Source organism: Physeter macrocephalus, chromosome 10 (assembly GCF_002837175.3).
Source record: "Physeter macrocephalus isolate SW-GA chromosome 10, ASM283717v5, whole genome shotgun sequence".
Classification (NCBI taxonomy): domain Eukaryota; kingdom Metazoa; phylum Chordata; class Mammalia; order Artiodactyla; family Physeteridae; genus Physeter; species Physeter macrocephalus.
The window spans coordinates 3,624,370-3,648,434 of record NC_041223.1 but is presented as its reverse complement, the minus strand read 5'-3'; the positions used below and the strand labels follow the sequence as shown (position 1 = coordinate 3,648,434).

General features: G+C 37.7%; 1 protein-coding gene across 1 annotated transcript in view; it reads right to left on the bottom strand.

Annotated features, from left to right (window-relative positions):
• Positions 1 to 24,065, bottom strand: part of PDE10A (phosphodiesterase 10A) — a 296,650-nt gene that overhangs the window by 66,098 nt on the left and 206,487 nt on the right. Inside the window, 7 exon segments of the mRNA XM_055087406.1 lie at positions 5,303 to 5,354; positions 7,315 to 7,373; positions 8,186 to 8,236; positions 9,608 to 9,763; positions 11,762 to 11,902; positions 22,466 to 22,515; positions 23,013 to 23,133. Of these exon segments, the coding sequence (XP_054943381.1) occupies positions 5,303 to 5,354; positions 7,315 to 7,373; positions 8,186 to 8,236; positions 9,608 to 9,763; positions 11,762 to 11,902; positions 22,466 to 22,515; positions 23,013 to 23,133 (630 nt within the window).

The following is a 24,065-nucleotide window of genomic DNA, read 5'->3' as shown; positions in this document are numbered from 1 at the left end:
ATATCGGTACGCATACACATCCTGATAATATGTGAAAATATCAGTCTTCATCATACAAAATGATAAAATATCAGAATTAACCAATTAAGATTAAGACATTAAAGTTATGAACAAGACAAAGACATGCTATCATAATTATTAACACACAATTAGGTAAAAAAAGCATGAGTATACGTATTTGAAGAGACAAAAGTTTTACTATTAGGTGACAATGTTACTGAGTATGTTGAAAAGTCAAGAAAATCAACTGAAAACAATTACATGCAATAAGAAAGACTTCTGTTTTAAGATGAGTGACTCTAAACACGTTTACTTTTTCATTCTCCCCGAAAATTAAACTTTCAGTTTGAAATGACACTCACATACTGGAAAAGAGTTAATAAAGAAATCCTAGGCATATTTTGGTAATATTTATGAACTCCAAGCCTCAGAAGGTCATTCTAAAAGCCATCCCCACTCCTACACACATTCTCTCTCACACACGCACAGACACACACGCACACACATGCACACACGCACACACACAGGCAGACAGGTTTACTTACAAGCGGAAGATAATTTTTGACAGCAACAGAGGATTTAAAATTCAGTGGAAATATATCTTCAAATTTCTGAGGAAAACTTGTTTTAAACTTAAGATTCTTTACCAAGTCAAACTAGCATTCAGTCATAAGGCAAAATAAAGACATTTCTCAAGCACACAGATGAGCTTGAGCAAAAATAAACAAATAGATAAATTTAAGAAAGCATGGGAAGACTTGGGGTACAAGAAAAGGTGATGAGCAAAGAAACCACTAAAACTATAATGAAGCTGTAAAATTCATTAGGAAATGATATGTAAGGAGTTACAGGTGTAATATAAAAAAGCTAATTAAAAAAAGCCTTAAAATATCTGGTTGTGCCCCCAAAATATACAAGATTAAAATGCAAAAAAGGAAGAAGTAAAATTATGCTGTGTTTTATCATGGACCACACGTACGTGAGCTGGACAGACAGAAAAGGACATATTCCTGAAAACATAATTTGAGGCCCCAGGTCCGGCATTTATAGAAGTCTGAAATTTCAAGGTTTTCAGTGATAAGAGCCAAGAAATCCCTCCTTTTATCCTCTCAAACTAATCTGAGTTAGGTAGTTGACGTCTTTTGGCTTACACCAAAGAGTCCAAATTAACAAACAAGCTCAAGGCAAGTCTGATTTGAGAGAGAGAGAGGGAGGGTGGGAGAAAATATTCATGAACTGAATTACAGATGAGGAAGGGAATTTAAGTACAGATCAGAAGAATACTTAAAGTGCCTATACATTTATAAAAATTAATTGGAAAGTCTCATTTATTAATTTTCAACTAGCCGATGAACCACCTCTCCACGGAGAACGTGAAAATGGTGAAGGCATTTCTATGTGTGGTGGGCCGACTGGCGATGAGTCGCTCTTGGCATTTAGCTCTCAGAGGTTAAAGATGCTGAACACCTGCAACGCTCAGGCCAGTACTGTGTAAGGAGGAGCGGTCCTGCCTAAAATGTCAATATCACCGCCGCTGAGGAACAGCGTGCACATTAGGAAAACTACATCCACTCTCACTGGTTCCTTTCAACAGTGTTCTTAGGTCCTAGCGAATACATTAAAAAACAAAAAAGAAATAGTGTAAGCAATGGAAAAGTAGAACCACTGCTCTCATTATATCAATATAAACGATTTTCTTTCTTGAAAATCCAAGACTGTAAACTGAAAAACACAACTTAGCAAATATGGGGAATCAAAGTCAACACATGCGATCGAGAGAGATTTTTTAATTGAAAATAAGACAAAGTTTTTGTATAAGAAGACTACATATGCTAAAGATATCAACTCTACTTAAGATTTTATTTTTTTTTTATTTATTTTTGTTTTGTTTTGTTTTGTTTTTTGCGGTACGCGGGCCTCTCACTGTTGTGGCCTCTCCCGTTGCGAAGCACAGGCTCCGGACGCGCAGGCTCAGCGGCCATGGCTCACGGGCCCAGCCGCTCCGCGGCATGTGGGATCCTCCCAGACCGGGGCGCGAACCCGGTTCCCCTGCATCGGCAGGCGGACGCGCAACCACTGCGCCACCAGGGAAGCCCCAAGATTTTATTAAATTAAGGTAGTTCCAATATAAATCATACACCATGATGAAGAGAGATACATCACAGGAATGCAATAGACTAAACATTTAAAAACACATGATCATCTTAATAAATGCAGAGAAAATGGATGTTGACAAAATCCAACGTCCAATTAATATTTACAACACTCAAAAAACTAGGAATACAAGGACACTTCCTCACCCTGATCGAGGCCACCTACGAACAGTCCACAACTAATCCATCTACTTAATGGTGAAAGATTGGAGAATGGATGCTTCTCCTCTAAGATCAGGAACAAGACAAGGATGTCCACACTCACCATCCCCTAATTCAATATTATACTGGAGGATCTAGCCAGGACAATTATGCAAGGGAGAAAAAAAAAGGTATACAGATTAGAAAGGAGGAACTAAAACTATAACTAATTACGGATGGCATGATCTCGCGTACAGAAAACCCTGAATAATCCACTAGGAAACTACTGCAAGTAATGACTTCACCAAAGTTGCAGGATACAGGATCAAAATATAAAAACCAATTTTATTTCTATATATTTTCAATGAAAAATGTGAAAATAAAATTAAGAACACAATTTCATTTCTAATAGCACTAAAAGATCAAATACCTAGGAATAACTTTACCAAAATAAGAGCAATACTTGTACTCTGAAAATTACAGAACAGTGTTGAAAAAAATTAAGAAGAGCTAAATAAATGGAAAACATCTCATGTTGATGTATTGGAAGTCTTAATATTATTAAGATGGCAATATTCCCCAAATTGATCTACAGAGTCAACAAAATCCCTACCAGAATCCCATCTGAATTATTTGTAGAAATTGACAAGTTGGTTTCTAAAATTTATATGGAATTGCAAGGGGCCCCAAACAGCCAAAAATATAATTGAACATGGAGAACAAATTTGTAGGACTCACACTTCCTGATTTCAAAACTTTTTATAAAGCAACAGTAATCAAGACATGGTGGTACTGTCATTAAGCTAGACATATAGATCAACTGAATAGAACTGAGACCCTAAAAAGAAACCCATGTGTCTACACTCACCTGATTCTAACAAGACCACATTTAAAGGGGAAATAATAGTCTTTTGAACAAATGGTACTGGTAAAACTGGATAGCTCCATGCAAAAAAAATGAAGTTGGACCCTTACCCCATAAACAAAAATTAACTAACGTAAGTCAAAACCTTAAATGTAAAAGCTAAAGCTATAAAACTCTCAGAAGAAAATACTGGAGTAAATTTTCATAATATCTGATTTGGCAATGGATCCTTAGAAATGACACCACAAGCATGAGCAACAAAAGAAAACAAAAGATAAATTAGACCTCACCAAAATTAAAACCTTTTGTGCTTCAAAAGATACTATCCAGAAAGTGAAGGGCTTCCCTGGTGCCTCAGTGGTTGAGAGTCCGCCTGCCGATGCAGGGGACGCGGGTCCGTGCCCCGGTCCGGGAGGATCCCACGTGCCGCGGAGCGGCCGGGCCCGTGAGCCGTGGCCGCTGAGCCTGCGCGTCCGGAGCCTGTGCTCCGCGACGGGAGAGGCCACAGCAGTGAGAGGCCCGCGTACCGCAAATAAAAAAAAAAAAAAAAAAAAAAAAAGAAAGAAAGTGAAAAGATAATACCCAGATGGGAGAAAATATGTGCCAATCATACATCACATAAGGGAGTGGTATCTATAATACATGATGAAATATTAGAACATAACACTAAAAATTAAAGTAAAATGCAGCCAATGAATCTGAATCTTTCATCACATGACAAGATGTTCAACATCATTAGTCACCAGGGAAATGCTAGTCAAAACCGCATTGAGATAGCACTTCACGTCTACTATGATGGCAATAATCAAAAAGTAAGATAATAACCAGAGCTAGTGAGAACGTGGAGAAATTGGAACCCGTGTGCTGGTAGGAATGTAAAATGATACAAATGCCATGGAAACAGTTTGGCTGTTCCTCAAAAAGTTAACCACAGAGTAACCATATGACCTAGCAAATCCACTCTTACCTAAGACAACTGAAAACAGGTATTAGAACTGAACATTGTACCCAAATGTTCAAAAGAGCACTATTTGTATTAGCCAAAATGTGGTGATAAAGAGGTGATAGCTAAAATGGTATGAAGTTCCCTTCTGAAGTAATGAAAATGTCCTAAAATTGACTGGTGATGGTTGCAAATGTCTGCGACTATACTAAAAACCACTGATTTAAACACTTTAAATGGATTAATTGTATCATACAGGAATTATCTCTCAATAAAACTGTTTCTTAAAGTATAATATTAATAATACAAGAACTGGTCAATAGAAAGTCCACGCATAAGTGGACCCATTCAAACCCATGCAGTTCAAGGGTCAACTGTAAAATCATCAATGTAATTAATTACAGAAAGAATGTGGAAAAGTAATAACCCCTAATACTACCCTCAGGAAACTGTCTGTTTCTACAAGACACTGAGCATATCACACTCCATACCTGGCCTGCCATGGTATCAAAGAGAAACTGATCAGTGCACATCAGAAACCTGGAGATGAAAAAAACCCTTGTTGCACAGGATTGCTATATTTTGAGAAAGAGCAGGAAAATGGGAAGGAGAAAGAACAATTATCAAAATAGACCACAGGACATGAACAGCACCAAGCAAGCCAGCCTGGCACCCATGGGGTACACGTGCACATCACTTCGACGACTAGAAGCCACTTCCTCAGTGGAGTCTCTGCAGAGCGCTAAAGCAGCAACACTACACGTGGCGGAAAAAAATTCTATTTCATATGGCTTTCAACCACAGTTGCCTGTGAGTCTTCTAGAAGAGAGAAATAATTAAGACTAAAACTAAGTAGAATGAACCTCAGGATCAGGAAGAATCCACTGGAAGTTCCTAATATAACCTATATGCAAAAGGTATTCTGAAGAAATCATAAAAAGAAACTAAATGTTTTTCCAAATTAGCTCTCCACTAAATAATCAAAGACTCTGGGGTATTTTTCAAAACACTATGCAAAACCCCTCCAAAATTAACAGACGTGACAAATAAATCAAGGCGACGCCTCCAGATCACTAAGCACCACCCTTTCATCATATTTAAAACAGCATGTGTGTCTCGTACATTAAAATGTTCCACCACATATTAGGACGTGGATCTAAGGATTAAATAAAATCATTTTCCAAACAGAAGGCAACCTACCATTATGTGTTCAAGTAGAGAATCTATTGCAACTATGTTATCAAAATACGTTCTGAAAAAAAGGAAGATAAAACCTTTAAGTAATGTTATTAGAACAAAGAACATGTTAAACTTTGAATACATTTCCCAATTTTGTCTTCATTTAAATAAAAAACATAAAGGTATATGTTGTTTGATTTTTGTCCTTTTGTGGAAACAACCAATAATATTATTTTAAAGAGAGAAATGAAAGTTTATCATTGACTTTAGTATAAGGACTCTAATTCCGGAGGCTGCATTCAGTAATTATTTTATCAGTAAGTATTCAAGGTAGAGAGAAAGTTTGGAGCATTTAACTAAAACTACGAAGAAATAAAATTGGTTTCATCAAATTTAATATCTCATAAATAACTTTGATCTAAAATAAAAATATTTAAATTTGCTAAATCTCATTAATATGCTAAAAATGTAAATTATCACGGAAAAACTCAAAAGTTAAAATGTAGTTTAACTGTACTAAGAAAGCAAGGCAATTCATTTAAGAAGAGATATCAGAATACAAATAATGACAAGGACCTGACAACTTTACACAAGTAAAATATATTTTCATCATTTTGAGCTGCAATAAATATTTTGGAGGCATATGGTACATACATTAAAATGTAGACCAGAGAAACAGATGAATCAACAGTCATGTGTTATAGGGAATATATAAAGAAATACTCTTAACATAGACTCGATTGGCAAGGTACTGCTTTCAGTTTAGTTTCGTGAGAATTTAGTAATGTATTCAGGATTAAGATAATTTACAGCAATAAACAATGCCTTTTTTTTTTTTAGAAGAGAAATCATCTGGCTTGAAGCTACTAATATGCTTAGTTACACGATCCACTGAGGAAGCTCCTGCAAGGAACAGGGTGAAGGAAATGGGTTTCCCACTGGGAAACAGATTTACGGTGTCACATGAGGGTTTTAATTGGACTTTGGGAGACCCGCAAAGTATTCAACTACATTAGTACGAGAACGTGCACGGCTTCCCTTCCTAGGTGTTTCTGAAGTAGTAACATCATGTGTCCCAGAGATACTGTTTAATTCCATCTCAAAGAAGATAGTTGGCCTAGGGGATCCAAAGAGCACTCCCTCAGTCCCATACCTCTCTAATTTTCTATTCCAAAGCACAAAGCAGCAACTTCAGAATCATTCGTGATGAGGATTACAAGACTTGGTGATGAGTTAGTGAAGAAGTGTGCCAGGGTGACTTGACATGTGAGCGAGAACACAGTCAGAGTTGTGTTGGAGGCCTTGGAGGCACGGCTACATCACACCTTGAGTTAACTTGTCAGAGGATGGGACCTGAAGTTACCATGCCCTGGGGCGTTTTCGATTTCAACAATTAAGCAGATGGGTCAGAGAGATACGAGATCTTCCCTGTAGCAAGCAAACCCAATATGAACCTGAAATTTAATAAATATCTGTAATTGCTTCCACTGCCAGCCCAAGGGAGCTTTTCTAGGTCAAACTTCAGGGAAATGGAGCATTTTCTGGAGAATGATATCTGAGCTACTATACATGGGATAATTAAAAGGATAATATTAAGAGTCTGTTTTAATGTACTGACATTTGTTGAAAAGGCCAGAGAGGACTTTTTGGAAAATAATATAAACTAGGACATTCCCTCTCCTTCTACTGCTGTCAGTTTTCTCCTATGCAAATAGAAATATCAATACTTAGTTCATCTCTCTATATAGTCTCTAACGCCTGCTAGTGAGTCTGCTTAGAAAATATATACCAACTTGCAAATTAAGATCATCACATATACATCTGCGATCCTTCACTTGTAAAGTGAACGTGGATGAGAATGAAACTCTATGATCCAAAATACGACCAACCATACTCACCAGACCACTTGCCTAATAAAGATTGGTCTTCTGTTACTGACTGCACTAGACAGTAATCTATCACTGTCAGAGCCTGCACTTAATCTAAAGGGTTGATCAATAAGAGCTACCACATCCCTAGAAATGAACACTTACTTTGATACGTCGAGTAGAAAGTCATTCAATTCAGTCTGTTTGGCGAGACCTCTGCATACCTGCCATACAAAATAATGGCTATTAATTTTAAGGGAGTTCTGCTTATTTAAGAATAACAATTCCAGAATACTATTTACCTTATTTATTTAAAAAGGCATAACACAATCACTACTTCAATGCTTTTAAAATTGTACTTGGATGCATATCCTACCTACATTCAATACTGTCAGGTCCAGGAAGCCCTTGCTTCTCATACCATTATCCTAAAATATATATACATTTTCTCCCCATTAGACAGTTCCTCATCAACCTGAGTTTGCTGAAATGGACTTAAAGGAACAAAACGAGAAAGACTGGAAGATACAAAATAGAATTCTATTGCTGCCATGTTCCTGAACGTAAAAGTCTACTTATCGGGAAAACTCCATGCAGTTTGTGATCTTTTAAATTAGATCACGTTTTCAAGAGAATCAGGTATCTTAAGTGACAATTAATGTTTAAGATTAATGTTTTCATATAACACTTAGTTTAGTGGATGTTTTAATTGAGGAAATGGAGTCATAAAAATATCAGTGTTACTGCCAGGAGGAGGTCATTCCTGGGCTTTCAGTGGAAAACAAAAACCATGATAGGGAACATAAATAATTTAACATTATATGTAAATATATAAAAATCATTAATTGGAAAATATTTAAGGCAGGGAGTAAGTAAATATAAGCGAATAGATCAAACATTTTAGAAACAACAAAATACCTAATATCCAAACACAAAGCACTGGGTTACTTGTTAACCTCCATTCCGTTCCCCAGTGCTGCACTCCAAACACCCTTTTCTCCTAGGAAGCCCCTGTGAAAACATCCCAAAGACACACCTGAACCTGATGTATGGCTACCGAAGCCCAGGCAAGATTTGCTGTTGCAACCTAAGAAAAAAAATAACATAAAATAAAAAAGAGTATGACGCAAGTTTTTATCAGTCACGTGCAGACATCCCAGCGAAGGACTCTAGCATAAACATATATGAACAATTTTGTAAGATCATTGCATTTTTTGAATATTTTGCCAAATGTGGAGAGTCAAATATGTATACAGTTTCTCTTTTATATTTCCCACTTCTTTATTATTGAGTTTAATGCTCTCTTGTTCCTCCTACTTTGGGTTAAAAAGGAAGAGAAATTGATTAAGAGAGCTGTCATCCAATGATTTTAACATAAAATAATTATCTTTCAGTTCAACCAAAATACTATTAAAAAGGCCTCTAATGACCACTTTAAAATGAGGAGGTATTTCCCAGAGTTCACTGACAAGTGCTCAAACTTCTAGCTATTCTATTTCTTTGATTTTTTCATCCATCTAACAAATATTTATTGGGTGCCTACTAGGTACCAGCCGCTGTGCTAGATGCTGGAGACACACCATCAACAACAGAACAGCTCACAGCTGCTGCGGGCAGAGAGAAGGGCAAGAAAGAAAACAAAGCGAAGCGCACGTTATACTGGCTGGTGACGGGGCTACAAGGGAAAAGAGGCACGACAGAGGGACAGGAGCCGCTGGCGTCTGTGTGCGGTGTTCAGCGAAGGCTGATCAGAGAGGGTGAACTTAGAGCACATTCCTGAAGGAGGCAGCTGGGGCTGGGTACAGGACAGGCGCAGCGCGAGCGGAGGGAGAACACAGGCGCAGGCCGTGCGCAGGAGAGGGCCCAGCATGGCTGCAGGCAGGGAGGGCCCTGGGGCAGCAGAGGACGGGTCATCCTGGTAAGTGCACACGGTGCAGGCCACGGAGGGGCCCGGGCGAACACCACGTCTGACAGATAGATCATGTACTGTTTGGCTTTAGTAGGACTGAGCCGTTCCGGTTCAGGGAACAGTGAACGGAAGTTATTGTTTCCCAACTGCATTTGATGCTGGAACTTCTATTCAGGACATATTCGAGGAAGAGGACATTTTTAAGGGGTCAACTAGAATGTGAAAACTCTCCAAAGCCATCCTACTACTTCATTTGATTCACAATATGGTATTTTATTTTTATTGTTAAAATGGATCCTTACTAAGATAACTTACTATGAATTTCTATATTGCTATATTGAGTGAGTTTCCTCTCTAAACAACTGCAAAACAAAAAAAAAAATGTTTTAAAAAATCGTTAGTATTAGTATCAAAATATTATTAAGCAAATTATGGTTTCAAATATTCACTCACTAAATATTCATCATTTATTAACTGAACAATATTAATAAGCACCTTCAAGGAACTAGGTACAACTAAAAGTCCTCACAGGCGGTGTCCAGGCCTCACCTCCTGATGACTCAGACAGAAGGCTTCTTTGCCCCAGTGCCGGTGCAGCTCAAGGATGCCGATCAAATCACCGATCGCCGTGACGATGGGCAAACAGAGAACAGACTGGATACGCGTCCCTGATTCCAGTCCGGTACCTCTTGGAAATCGTTCATCCTAAAAAAATAGAAGGGTAAAAGATATAAATTGAGTGAAAGTAATGGAATCATCAAGTTATGAGTCTATCAGAAAATTCCTTATACTTGTCATCAGTAATAAGCAGTCCTTTTCAAAGGAAAACCAAATGATCATGGCCACTATCAACACTGCTTAAGAGAATGCTTAGCCTTAGCAACGTGGAACTTATACCCAAATATGGATTTAATGCTTCTTTATCATTGTACAGTAGAATTTAATTAGTGAATGAATATACATAACTTCATGCAATAATAAAAGTAATTATGATGGTTAACATTTATTTATTCCTCACCTGGTATGTGCCAGAACTAAGGGATTTACAGGTATAACGTCACAAGTGAAAATTACTCCAAATGTAAATGCCATAGGAAGGAAATTACATGTATAAAATTTTTTCTCTTCTATTTTTAAGGTTAGAATAACACAAAAGCGTATGTTAATGAAAGCCATTGTAACCGAACCTCAAAGGCCCATACTGGATATTCAAATCATCCAATAATTACCAATTACCTATCATAAGAAATGAATCAGTTCTTTGACTTAATTTTCTAGCTTCGCAAAATCACTCAAAGGAACACAAGAAACCCAAATGAATTAATATCAAAACATCAATTCTATTTATTCAATTTCTGTGGTCTACAGGAAGATTTTCATGAATAGACTGGTATAAATCTATACTTTGTAATTTACAGATATTTTGAAAGCTTGCATATACATACAATAGAACATTTTCAAATGACAACTTATACAGTATCTACTTTTTACGTTCACTTCTTAGAAATGAAATATATTTGGCATATAACATTGTGGAAGTTTAAGGTATACATGTTGATACGTTTACATATTGTAATATGGTTGCCACTGTAGCATTGTTAATACCTCTATCAAGCCACATAATTATTTTTTCTTTTTTGTGGTGAGAATAATTAAGATCTAGTCTCTTAGCAAGTCTGATGATTATAATACAACTTGTTGTCTATATACCTTATACTGTGAAACATTTATTTTTAGCAATTTTTCTGTTCTTATTTTTGATAAAGTAACTAGTAACCTGATTTGTTCAAGGCTATACAGATAACTAGTGGCAAAAACAAAATTAATATCTAGATTTTGTGACTCCAATTTAGTACTTTTTCAGAGCAAATTCATGACACCTATATAAGTGTTTGTATGCTTGTCAGTTTCAAAGTCTGAGCTCATGCAGTGACATTTCATCACAGTGTGCACATGCACTATGGCAGAAGGCTCTGAGGGCTCTGTTTTGGCCTGTTCTCTGTACCCATGGCCTTGGTCAGACCCTCCTACACTCAGTCTGGGCCTCCCATGAGATTTGCTTGGCTAACCTGAGGGCAGTGAATTTGATGTAAGCAGAGGCTTGAAAAGTCACTTGCATGTGTCCACTTCTTCTCTCTGACACCTGCCACCATCATAAGAACATGAGGCTAGCCTTACTGAAGGGGGTGGTGAGACACACACAGAGAATGAAGGCCACCTAAGACTGGCCAGCTCCTAAGTGATGGCCAGTTGATCTCAGACACATAAGCAAGCCCAGTCAAAGACAGCCCAGATCAGCAGAATGGCCCAATCCAGAGACAGTGAGTGGTGGCTGTATGACCCCACTAAAACCTGGGGTGGTTTGTCACACAGCAATAGCTGACTCATTCATATATATCCTGCTAGGATATGAAACATAAAACAGTAATCATCTAGTCTATATGACTATGAGTATACATTTTTATGCTTAACTATACTGGCAAATGTTGAAAGAACAACTACTCAAATCTACATCTTAGGGGTACGTAAGATATAATTCTTGGGGTACAAAGAATTAGTTTACATACAAATGCATTTATTGATCTGTATCTTGCTTTAAAGCTGTTATAAAATAGCTTAAATTATAACATCAAGAGTATATGTTATCTTTGTTAATTAAATACTTCAGGTTACGAATGTCACAAAGGGTAAAAAGCCACTTACCCCAAGGATGTCTTCTACTAGCAACGTTTTTCTGGACTTCGCCACGTAGGCGGAGGTGGTGGTGCCCTGGGCGATGGGCCCAGCAGGGATGAGCCTGGGTTTTCCTTCCTTGATTCCAGGTGGGGTAAACACACAAAGGCTCTAGGAAGAAGAAAGGAATATGTTTTATAGACTTAGGAAAGTCTTTGGCACACGACGAAAAGATTACTTAACAATCGCGAGAAATCTGTGAGCCAAGGAAAAGTAGAGACATAAGATGAGGAAAGGTGCTTTGCAATGACCAAACTGAGCATCTGAGGTGAAATTCTCTTCCACATGTCCTACGCACACAACACACAGGCTAGATACAGGACTCACACAAACGTCTAGGTGCAGAAAATCTCTTAAAATAGCCTCCGATTTTTATCCACAGAAAATAATAAAATGAAAAAAAAATGTAAGCTGTCCTTGGGCTCAAGAAACTATCACACAAGAAACAGACCCAGTGCACCCCACCGCCCTACAGACTTGCCACATAGCTCTGTAACTACAGGTCAAAGTGATTTGGTTATATGTTTTCATTTTCATTAAAAATCTTTCTCAGAACATTATTTCTATTTTTAATACTCAACCACTCCATTCCTGAAACTGACCTGCCCATAAAATTACAGATTCAGAATACTCTTGGTAAAATATTTGCTCTTCTCTGCGCACACACACACCAAAAAAAAAAAAAAAAGAGAAAAAAGAAAAAAAGAAAGGACAAAGCTGGGTGTATCTTTCCATCTCAAAAGACTAGGTGGGAGGGTAACATTTGAAACTATTTTAAGAGAAATGTTTTTTAAAATATGATCAGTTATTTTGACTAAACCAAATTATATTTTAAAATAAATTTCTACTAAATAAGAATTGCTCATCAAAACAAGTCATCTGGGCATGGGAAGCAATATTTTGACATAACTGTATTATGATTATCTACTCAATTTGAAAAACATTAAAGTTCTGGTAAATTCTCCCAACACTATACTTTTATCTTAAATTGGAGTGCTGTGACTTAAGGACGATGCCCTTTTGAAGCAGTGAGTATTAGGCAATGCTCTGAAGCTAAAGATGTTCGTATTAATGCTTGCTAGCACTAAGCTAGGTCTAGGTGAAGAAAATGAGTTGGATGTGGTAATTATTTTTTAGATAACGTGGTTTTCAAGCTTTGTAATGTCGAAGAGCCCTTTCTTCAAGTAAAACTCTTACAATCACAAGAGAGTGAACCCTATGAACTTGAGCTACTTCAATCACTGGGAGCAGAGAGGAGGAAAACAGCTTTGGCTCACCCCATCTGCTTTAAGTAAGTCACCATCATCTAAAGATTACAAGTGAAGTTCAAAATATTTTTATTCATTAATATATCTACATTAGTTAGGATTGTGTTTAAGCAGTAATTTGCTATTATGCCTGTGAAAAATGTTTTTTGAATGCTTCTTTTAAAAAGGATTAAGCTTAAAATGTTTAAATACAAGTTACACACTTTAAAAAAAGATTTTTACAATTCAACTACACGAAAGATGATAAATGACAAATGCACTTTACTTTTAAAGAGGCTAGAAATAAGTCACTGTTTTTATAGTTACTATAATGCACCAATATACATATGACATAAACGAAGTAAGACTTTCATTAGATTTAGTTATCTATGTGGCAATACAATTCAGTTTGTCACCCCTTCTTCAGATTGAGAGAAGAGTAGAGAAATGATCCAAGAACAGGAAGAGAGATGATTGCAAGAAAAAAATGTTAAAGGACATGGTATATTTAGCCTGAATAAAAGTCAGAATTGACAATGATTTTTCCAAACTATGAGAAAGTTAATCGTAAGAAGGATGCTGAGTAATGTTTCTTTACTCAACCAGAGTCAGAACTGCAGGAAATGAACTTAAATTGACCTGAATCGTTTAGATAAGTCTTAAAGAACTTCCCATGACAGCAATAGAAAGTAAACTCTAAAGCAAGCTCCCAACAGAAGGTTTGGATTTTTTTTTAAATAGCCGTTGACTTTATTTGTTTGTTGTTTGAAGATATACAACAGATATCTCTTTTGGATGACTTTGCCATATGCCCTTTAAGGCTGGATTTAATAGTATCTTCATAACATCTTCACAATAATATCTTCATAATAATATCTTCATTTAGCTTCATAATTCAATATGACAAAATAGCTTACACATACACATTCCTAGGTTATTAGGTCATTTATTTAATATAAAACATTTATTGCCTCTGTGTAGGCTTTCTATATGATGCACAAGAAACAGACAAGCAAATACTGCACCTTGGGTACATGGAAAGCTATTTTACGTACTAGATTTGCTGAAAATAAATGATTTAGAAATCTTTTAATTACTTGATTGAATGTGGAAAACTCCTTGTAGAAAATAATTATCAAAAAAATAAATAATTCTTTACAGTGGGAACTTTATCCTTGTTTTACTAATTAGGTTATGATTTTTGTTCATACTTACCAAATAGAAATGTTTACAAATGAGGGCTGAGGGCAAGTGCTAACAAAATTTTGAATAAGTTGTCATATGAAGGGCAAAAGCTCAGATAGGAAGGGAAAATGAGGACCAACCTAGACAGACACCTGTTTTTTGATGTTTTTACAGCTTCAATTTCTCTCCTCTGTGCACTTAGTAGTTTCCTACTCTTTTTGGGTGGCAATTTTTTTTGTAACTCCATACGATTCACCCGTGCAACAGCTCCGTCCATGACCTCCATTTCTGATTACAGATCAATCACTGGTTTGAATTGTGTGTTCCGCAATAGCATATTCTGTATGATCTTTATAGTGGAACAGGCTGATAGGCAGCTATTACTGCAAAAAGACAATGTCGAAAACGAACCTCCAAATTAGAGGCTAAATTTTACATGTATTCAGGAATGGAGAAAAGTTTATGAAATATACCTTTATTTACTCCACAGAAATAATCGAACAGATAGTTGTGTATCGAATAGTCTTCTTTTTCCCACTGGCTGAACTGACACTTTCATCATATACTAAAACCCCAAGTACACTTGGGTCTGCTTCTGAACTCTCAATTCTGTACCACTTGGTTTATTTTCCTAGCACACTATTTTAATTACCGTAAGTTTATAGTACATGTTGTGATCTGGCAAGGCGAGTCTTGCTTGGGTTCTTCATGTTTCAAAATAATCATAATTTATAAGACATATTTTGCATTTTTCATTGGTGAAGGGCCTGCATTAATGCATTAACAACTGATGGGTGTAAATAAGTTCTAAAGAAACTTACAAATGAAGTAAGGGCTTTACTTTTCAAAATCAATCATGATGAATTTTTAAAGACGTATTTAAAAAAATTTTTAATACAATGCTTAAAGGTTACATTCCATTTAAAGTTATTAAAAAATATTGGCTATATTTCCCATATTGTACAATACATCCTCGGAAGCCTATCTTACACCCAATGGTTTGTACCTCCCACTCCTCCATGCCAATCATTATGAATTTTGACATAAGAATTTGACTGGGATGTTCAGATTAATAAGATGAAAAAGATTATACTCACTATTTTCATAGGTGAATGAATGAAAACTTTCATCAAACATCACTACATAACATTTTAAACGTATTAAGACTATTATGCATACATTTACAATCTATAACATCCAGTGTTGAAATGAGTCTCTAAAATTAATTTCTGCTTTAATGTTATATGAATCTATGAAAACTTTTATTAACACAAACATTTTTTAGAGGCTAGAGATGAAAACCACACGAAAACTAAAAACAAGGAAAAGGTTCAAAGTTTCAAACCTCAACCACCTCTACCCTTTCCAGAGAAGAGCGTCACTGCATTCAGGGCGTGCACCTGCCCACTGATGCTCTGCGCCTTCATTCCCACCTGACGGCTCTGCAGGTGGCTTGACGTTATTAGGCCTTTCCCCTCCCAACACCAGCAAGGAGACTGGCCAAAGAGCTAGAAATCAATCCAGAGGCGAGGCCATGCAGTAGTAGGGGATGAATTAGCTCTTTCAATATTTCAAAGAAACTCATTATGAACTGTCCAATATTTTTGTGATAACAGTACATTTTCATAAGTATTTCTAAAGTTAAATAATTTGAACTAGAGAAGATTGGTAACGATGGTCATAATGAATAAGTTGGCTCAATGAAGGAATAAAAAGCATTCAAATTAGTTAAAAAATCAAATTTTGAGAAATAGACTTGGTGGGAAAAGAACCATAGACTAGACTATCTCACATTATTTCTTAAAAACCAGGATTTTTTGATGAATTGGGAAACTCTGATTCATTGACATCAACTAAAGAGAGAAGTCTACTTCACTTGGTAAACACTTGCTCTCATCTTTCTTTCCATGAACGATTCAAAGATCACTTGATTCATGAAACTTCACTTTCATGTTAAGGCTTCAACTCACAACCAGTTAAATTTTGGAAACACTTTTTAAGAAGAAAAACATTATTTAGGCTTTTTACCATTAAGTTATTTTTCTTATAGACACTAGATGGCTCTGGAGAGTAGATGAATGTAGGTCCGGGCAGAGGGCGTGAGCCAGGAGCCCCACGTACACTGGACCGTGAACCACATGCCTAACTTTGTTAGCATAATTCTTAGAAATAAACCTACTAAAGTCATTGTGCATTGAAAAAAGTCACACAGTTACTCTAAACTACTGGCTGTAAACTGGTTTCTAAGCTAATACACAAAAGCTATCTATGAACTTACTTTATGAATTATAAAGTTTGACGTATAATTAGAGATCACTAGGTTTCCAGCTTTCACAAACCACAGTTACAGGCAACACAAGAAAAACTATAGTATTGACATTATAAAAAATGTTACATAGTAAGTGGAGTATGTGACTAGGTATGAAAGAGAAAACCTGTAGAAACATTAAAAGGTGAATTAAGCAAAATTTTAATCATGGAAAAATCATTTTGCCCAACAAACATTTCAAGAGCACCCTGTATATGTTATGCGTCAGACACTGGTATTGGTCAGAACACAAAAGGCTTCCTTTCCCAGCTCCAGATTTCTCACAAATTGCTTCTTCCTTTACTGTCCCTTCTTGTCTATTAAGGGAGAGGCCTCCTAAGCCCTGCTCCACCAGAGGGCTCATCATCCAAGCTCTTTTCAGTGTCACCAACCCCAGCACCCCTGCCAGCCCCATCAAATGCAGGATCCCAGAGCACCGTGGCTCCTCTCTGTTCGCACGTAAGGTCCTGTGCTGTGATTAACTGTGGATTTCTTGATTTATCCTACTGGTTGTACATTCTTTGAGGACGGGAATGATTTTTATTTATCTTTGTATGCTCAGCAATTAGGCACAGTTTTTGCTACATGGCAGGTGTCTGAAATGGTTTGTTAAATAACATGCATGATGTAACATTTAACCAATGGAGGTTAAATTCAGACTCAGAAAGTTTAAGACTCTTGTCAAAGTCCCAAAGTGGTGAATTGGAACTCACACAATCCAACTCCAGAATCAAAATTCTTTGGAAAACTAAGCTGCTAACTGGGAAACTTGCCTTCTCTTCCCAAGCTCTGAGACAGTGTAGACAGCACAGGAATTCTCTCTCCTGAAGGGCTGTCCCCAGTGGAGGGTGAGCACAGAAGTACAGGAAACGATTCTGGTTCACCAATGTGCCCCACGGCTAGCAACTGCCTGAACAAGGCTGGCGCTCAAAAAACAGTGTTAGGGCTTCCCTGGTGGCGCAGTGGTTGAGAGTCCGCCTGCCGACGCGGGGGACGCGGGTTCGTGCCCCGGTCCGGGAGGATCCCACGTGCCGCGGAGCGGCTGGGCCCGCGAGCCGTGGCCGCTGAGCCTGCGCGTCCGGAGCCCGTGCCCCGCAACGGGAGAGGCCACAGCAGTGAGAGGCCCGCGTACCACAAAAAAAGAACAAAACAAAAAACAAAAAAAAACAGTGTTAAATAAATGTCCTACCAGCTTTTTAAAAAAACATTATTTCAACACTGCTTTCAATTTCTTCCATTTACTGGTCTATTAGTTTTCTATCATCATTTGCATTAAATGGAGCAATTTATATTTTCCTCAAAAACTGTCCATTTTATCTAGATTTTCACATTTATTAATATAAGTATCCTCTCATAATGTCATTTTCACTCTATTGTTTTACTATATTTTAAATTATCTTCAAAATGATTGTGATAATCATATTTTATGTTTTATTTTTAGTGCTTTAATACCACTTAGGTTGTTTTCTCTCATCTCCTAAACTTTCTATGTTTTCTTTAAATTTTTCCTCTCTGGTAATATGAATGTGGGTTTTAAATTCTACTAGTATAACTTTTGATGTATTTAAATATTATTTAAATTCTATTTCTCAATGCATTAATTTCAGAAATTAAATTTTTTCTACTGATTCTCATTTACGAAAAAAGAAATTAATACTTTTATAAGTAAAAGAATGTTAGAGTCCCTGCCATGTCTGTCTTAATCCTTGGTATTTATTGATATAGACTAAAAATTTTATCTCAGTCCATTTGGGTTGCATTATTATAATTTTGCCACTGAAGTATATATATTTTGTTTTGAAAGTGAGTTATCAAGAAACACTTTCTAACTATGATTCAAAATCCAGAGACAATTTTTAGAAACATTGATAAATATCTATAATATGCTACCTTTCACGTACAAAGGGAGAAATATAATGTACATGTGCCTGCTCATTGTTCAAAAAACTGTTTTATTTCGTTTAATATGGTTAAGCTTACGTCTTAGAAGTATGTCAACATCTGTTGCAAGCAATATGGCAGATTAGATAATTTGACACTCCTGAAAAAAACAATTTTAAAATTATTTAAAAGCTGGATAAAGTACGTTTCACAAATTTTTATAATGCATTGCTGTGCTGAGAAGAATGGAGGAATCCACAGAAATCTAAAAGGAAGTAGATAAAGGAACCCTGAGCGGTTAGCAAATCCCAAACTGTTTTTTTCTTGAGAGCATCAGGTAAAGCCTAGATATAGAGTTGACGCTTGAACAACATGGGTTTGAACTGTGTGGATCCATTAATTTATTTCAATAAATGCCATGGTAGTACTACACATCTGCGGCTGATTGAGTCTGCAGATGTGGACCCGTGGATACTGAGGGCCGACTGTAAAGTTACATGTGGATTTTCAACCGCATGGATGGGGCCAGGACCAGCAAAGGGCTATGGGCTCATCTTAGTTTGAAGGGTGAATACACTTACAGCTGCAAGGGGATCACAAGGAAACCAGATTATCTTGGATTTATTGCTGGCGGGAAAATAAAAATCTCCTCTCTCAACTAGATAATTTAATTAAAATAGTCCGGAATTGATACTGCCTTAGGTGATTGACAAAAACAAATACATATCCAATCTCTAGAAATAAAACAGGAAAGGAACTTCAACAGCCTCAAGAATATCCATTTAAAGGGGCCAAAGGAATATGATTAATAAATAAAAGACATGAGCATATGAGTCACCATCGATGAAAGGCAGATGAAACAAAAGAAACTAATTTCAGAAAGAATATGAAACAATACAGGAGAGGTATAGTTAGTCATATTTCAAGAAATAAAAGATAAACTTGAAACTAGGTCCAGGGAACAAAAAAAAATGAAGGGCTGAGACAAATCAAAAAACCACCAAAATGTAACTAATTAGAGTCAATACACGGAGAGATAATATTTATCAACCTGAATTCTCCATCCAGCAAAAATATCTTTCAAGAAAGCAGTGAAAGAAAAAGATATAGTCAGACACACAAAAATGAGAGAGTTTCGCATCAGCAGATTCTCACTCAGAGAGGTTCTCCGAGACAGAAAAAAACTGATTCCAAATGTCAGACCTGAGATATAAGAAGAAATGAAGAGCGAAGAAACTGGTAATTATGTAGATACATCTAAAGAAACACCTCAGTGAACTTCAGACTTCAAACAGTATGTCTGCTTCCCATCCAGAGAAATCACTCGGTTAAGGAAGTAACAAGGGCCTCACTACCTATGTGGAATGCATAAAAGGAAAAATACAGTGAACAGAACACAGTCATTATCCCCTAAAATTATCCTCCCAGGGAGACAAGGTCTCTGCCTTCGTGAGGCTTATTATATTCTAGTGAGAAAGGCGGATAAGCAAATAATCGAACAAATCACAGATAAATATATAATGACAGGTTCAGCTAAATTCCATGAAGGAGAAGTATATGACATTAAGAAAGCATAGCAGGGCTACCCTGGTGGTGCGGTGGTTGAGAGTCCGCCTGCCGATGCGGGGGACACGGGTTCGTATCCCGGTCCGGGAGGATCCCACGTGCCGCGGAGCGGCTGGGCCCGTGAGCCGTGGCCGCTGCGCCTGCGCGGGGCCCGTGAGCCGTGGCCGCTGAGCCTGCGCGTCCGGAGCCTGTGCTCCGCAACGGGAGAGGCCACAGCAGCGAGAGGCCCGCGTACCGCAAAAAAAAAAAAAGAAAAAAGAAAGCATAGCAGAGTGGAATCTGACTGAGGAAGGTCAGAAAAAGCTACAGTTTTGCTATGTACTCTGCTGCTGCTAGGGTTATACTGTTCAACAGGATTGGCCCCTGAGATGTGGGAGAGAAAGGAGGAAATGACCCTAGAGAGAACCACAGAGAGTGTATTAACTGACCTGAGGGGTTTCGAATAAGGAGCCAACTAAAGCCTGAAAAGACATGGTATCCCCCCTCAATTAAGCTACAAAAGGGAATGATAAGTAAAAGTGAAAGAATTAGAATTGATATACAGAGAATTACATTTTGGATTTTATAGATACAAAAGCGTTTTCTAAATCATAATCACGCAGAAGTATGCAAACAACGAAGGGAAAAGTATGGCCAAGTGATTAACAGCATGGGGTTTGGGAATCGAAATCCAGGCTCCAAGAGTCGAGCACCGTTGGAGGTGCCCACGCCGCAGACCCAGGCCGCGAGTCGCCCGCCGCTCTCCGACCTCTGCAGGCAAGGTCTCCCCATCTCCCCCTTCTCCTTCGCGTGGAGCGGAAGAGGGCCAACCCACCGTGGCAGCCCCGGCTGAGGGTTCACATCATTTCTTTTCAGCGAGAATGCTGAGTCCACGATCCAGCTTTCGGTAGGGACTCTGACTGGTCCCCGTTTGGGTCAGAAACAGCTGTGACTGAAGGTCAAGGGTCACATGAAACAAACACAGCTGCCATGGCCAACCCCTGTGGGCTGTCTGGAGATGTCCGGGAAGGAGTCATGAGACGTGGACTATCACAGTTCCATGATAATAAACATACCAGAAATCATAAAAATTATGGCAAATTACATAATAATTTTCTGAAAAGAAGTCTTGATTTTTAAATAAAAATCTCAAATTTTAGAAACAAATTTTTGGAATGACGAGGAAAGAGATCTATTTGTTATTTTAGTAGCTTAGCCATTCTAAAATACTACCAGTATGTAAAACATAAAGTATTTACAAGTAGGAGTAATATCTGAATAATTCAATTTACTAAACCCTCTTGTTGACTGTTTATGTGAAAGGCCCTAGGAGAGTTGCTAGGTGAATGCAGAAATGAATAAGGAAAGGTCCTGTCCTAAAGAGCTTTTAATCTTGTGACACAGATTATCACAACGCGGGGGGAAACGAGGGCCGTGCAAATGAAGAGGATCAGTTATGAGCGAAGTCGTTCAGCCAATAAATACTTTTTGTCCAACTACTGTAGTGTTTTGCACTACTCGACTATTCATGAATACTATTAAAACTCTCAGGCTACTGTGTCTCTATTCCTATTAACATTTCATATAATATAAATATTATATAAATATTGTATAAATATCAGATTATAATATTATATAAATATTATATTATATATTTTGTGAGTTTTGATTACTCACAAAAACAAATATCACATTGCAAAAATACACCCCAAATCTCAAATAACAATACCAAACGCACGAGAAACACACAGTAAAAGTTTGCAAAATAACGTTGGAACGGAGTCTCATATATTTCGGCTGTGAATATAGGTGTTATTGGTTCAGAACATTTTTCTAAAATGTTACGTGTGTGTTAATACCATAATAAAACTCAAATGCCAGTAACGGAGTGCCCTGAAATACTTGTGAAAGTGCCTAAGCAAGCTGCACTTGACAGTGGACTCGGCTTTCAGTGAGTCAAACCAGAAACAGAGGGTCTGCCTGGCGCACCAAAGACTGGACCGGGCACCGCTGGGCAGCCCCATGCCACCCCACAGCCTGCGCCACGGCCACCGCAGCTCAGGAATCTATACCTAGCAACTCCGTCCCTGCACTTTTAGAGTCATCTTAAAAAATATCTAAAATATTCACAGAAAGCCGCTGCTCTCATTTTCTTCTACTGCAGGTTGTGTGTGAAAAAGGGCAGAGACTGCCCCTGACATCCCAGCCCACAGGGATGAAATAACTTCTATACCAAACAGTAAGTCTAGAAATGCCATTCAGAAAATAGGATACCACAAACCAAAACCAGAACAGTAAAAAATATAAGATTTTACGCCTAAATGTCACCATGTTGGCAAAATTCCCGACTGGTAATACCCACATATAGAAACAAAATACAAAATGAGCTTTGAGGTACTTAATTATGATACATCTATTAAGCTGTCTGTAACATAATAGTTTATCTTTTTTAAAAAGCTTATTACATTCTCTTATCTAGAGCACCTATATCTAAATTTAGATACTTACATTATTACACTCTCCAAGGAAATACAGTGCAAATCCATCAGCTTTTGTGGCTGCCAAAGTAATAAAAAAGGAAGAAACTAATCTCAATGGAAGAAGATAACATGCATGAATTCCCTAAGGTGAGACCTCAAATATGAGTCTTTTGAATGGATTTGTTAGCAAAATTAACGGTCATGCAGTCAACTGAACAGAATAATTTATGGCTTTACTGAATCACATAATTGGAAGATTTTCATTAGCTGTCGCAATTTTTAAGATGTGACATCCTCAAATGCATGCAGCAATGTACCATGTAATGATACACTTGTCAAAATGTGACTATCAGAACTATTAGAAAATATTTTTTAAATTTGAGACTTAACATTTAATTTTTAGAGTATTTAAAAATGGACAAAGTGATAGTCATAATACCGAGTAAGCAATCGTATCAGCATCAACCAGAAAGAGCGATGTGCACACGATTACATATCATCAGCGAAGAGAACGCGATTTGACTTTACCTTCGGTTTAATTTTTCTCCTAGGAGGGAGTATAAAACGTCTCTTACCGATTTTAATAATGCTGCTCAGCCCATAGAGGAGCAGCTGGTTGTCCCCTCCCGTATCCAGCCGCTGTTCTATATAGCTGTTTAGCTCGTACACAACTCCCTGCATGTTCGTATCTTGATACTTTGAATTAAAAAAAAGACATAATTACATGTAATCAAAGAAAAAATCCTTAGCTTGTAAAACATACCATTAATATATACGGCTTCGTGTCATATAATAGCTATTCATTATGCTTTTATAAAGCATGATTTAAATATTATGACCTACTATAAACACAGATTGAAAATTAAAATTGCTACAACTTACTTAGAATTCTCTATGGACTCCATGCATGCTTATTTATATTAAAACATCGAATGTTACAAATTACAATTTTGTTTCTGAAGCCTTCTATTGATATATGATGTATCAGGCAACTAGAGCAGCAAAAACAGTTCGAAAGTTTGCTAACTGAATGAAACATCCTAACATGCTAGAAAAGCGCCCCTGTGCATCGCACCGGGTGAAACGAAGTTTATTCCTCTCCACTCACTTGGGTCCACGTGGCGACCACTCTAGTCTGACCTCACCTCTGCCACTAGAACGAGAGCAGGAGCCGCCGCCGTAGCAGCCCCACCCCGCAGCAAGCCCGCGGCGCTAGGCTGCACCGCGGTGCAGGGACAACGGCAGGTGGACAAAGGTCCGGGAAGAAGGTGGAAGCGAAACCGTGGCTATGCCCAGCACTGCGTCTTCTTCAAAGGACTGAAAAGTCTTCGAATGAGCTTCCCTGCTACAGAGCTTGCCTTCCTAAGTCTCTTCTCCAAACATCAACCATGGCGAACTTTAAAATAAAATAAAATTCTGTGGCTCTGTGGCTCAGAACACTCTTGGGGCTTTTCCCACTGTACTTAGAACAACAGACTCCTCCCAGCGTGGGCTTCACACTCTGCAAGATGTGGTTATTTTCTGCCTCAGAATCCGTCTCAAGCCACCTCTCTCTCCCTTCTCTCTCTCTCTCTCTCTCTCTCTCTCTCTCTCTCTCTGTCTCTCTCTCTCTCTCTCTCTTCCTCTCC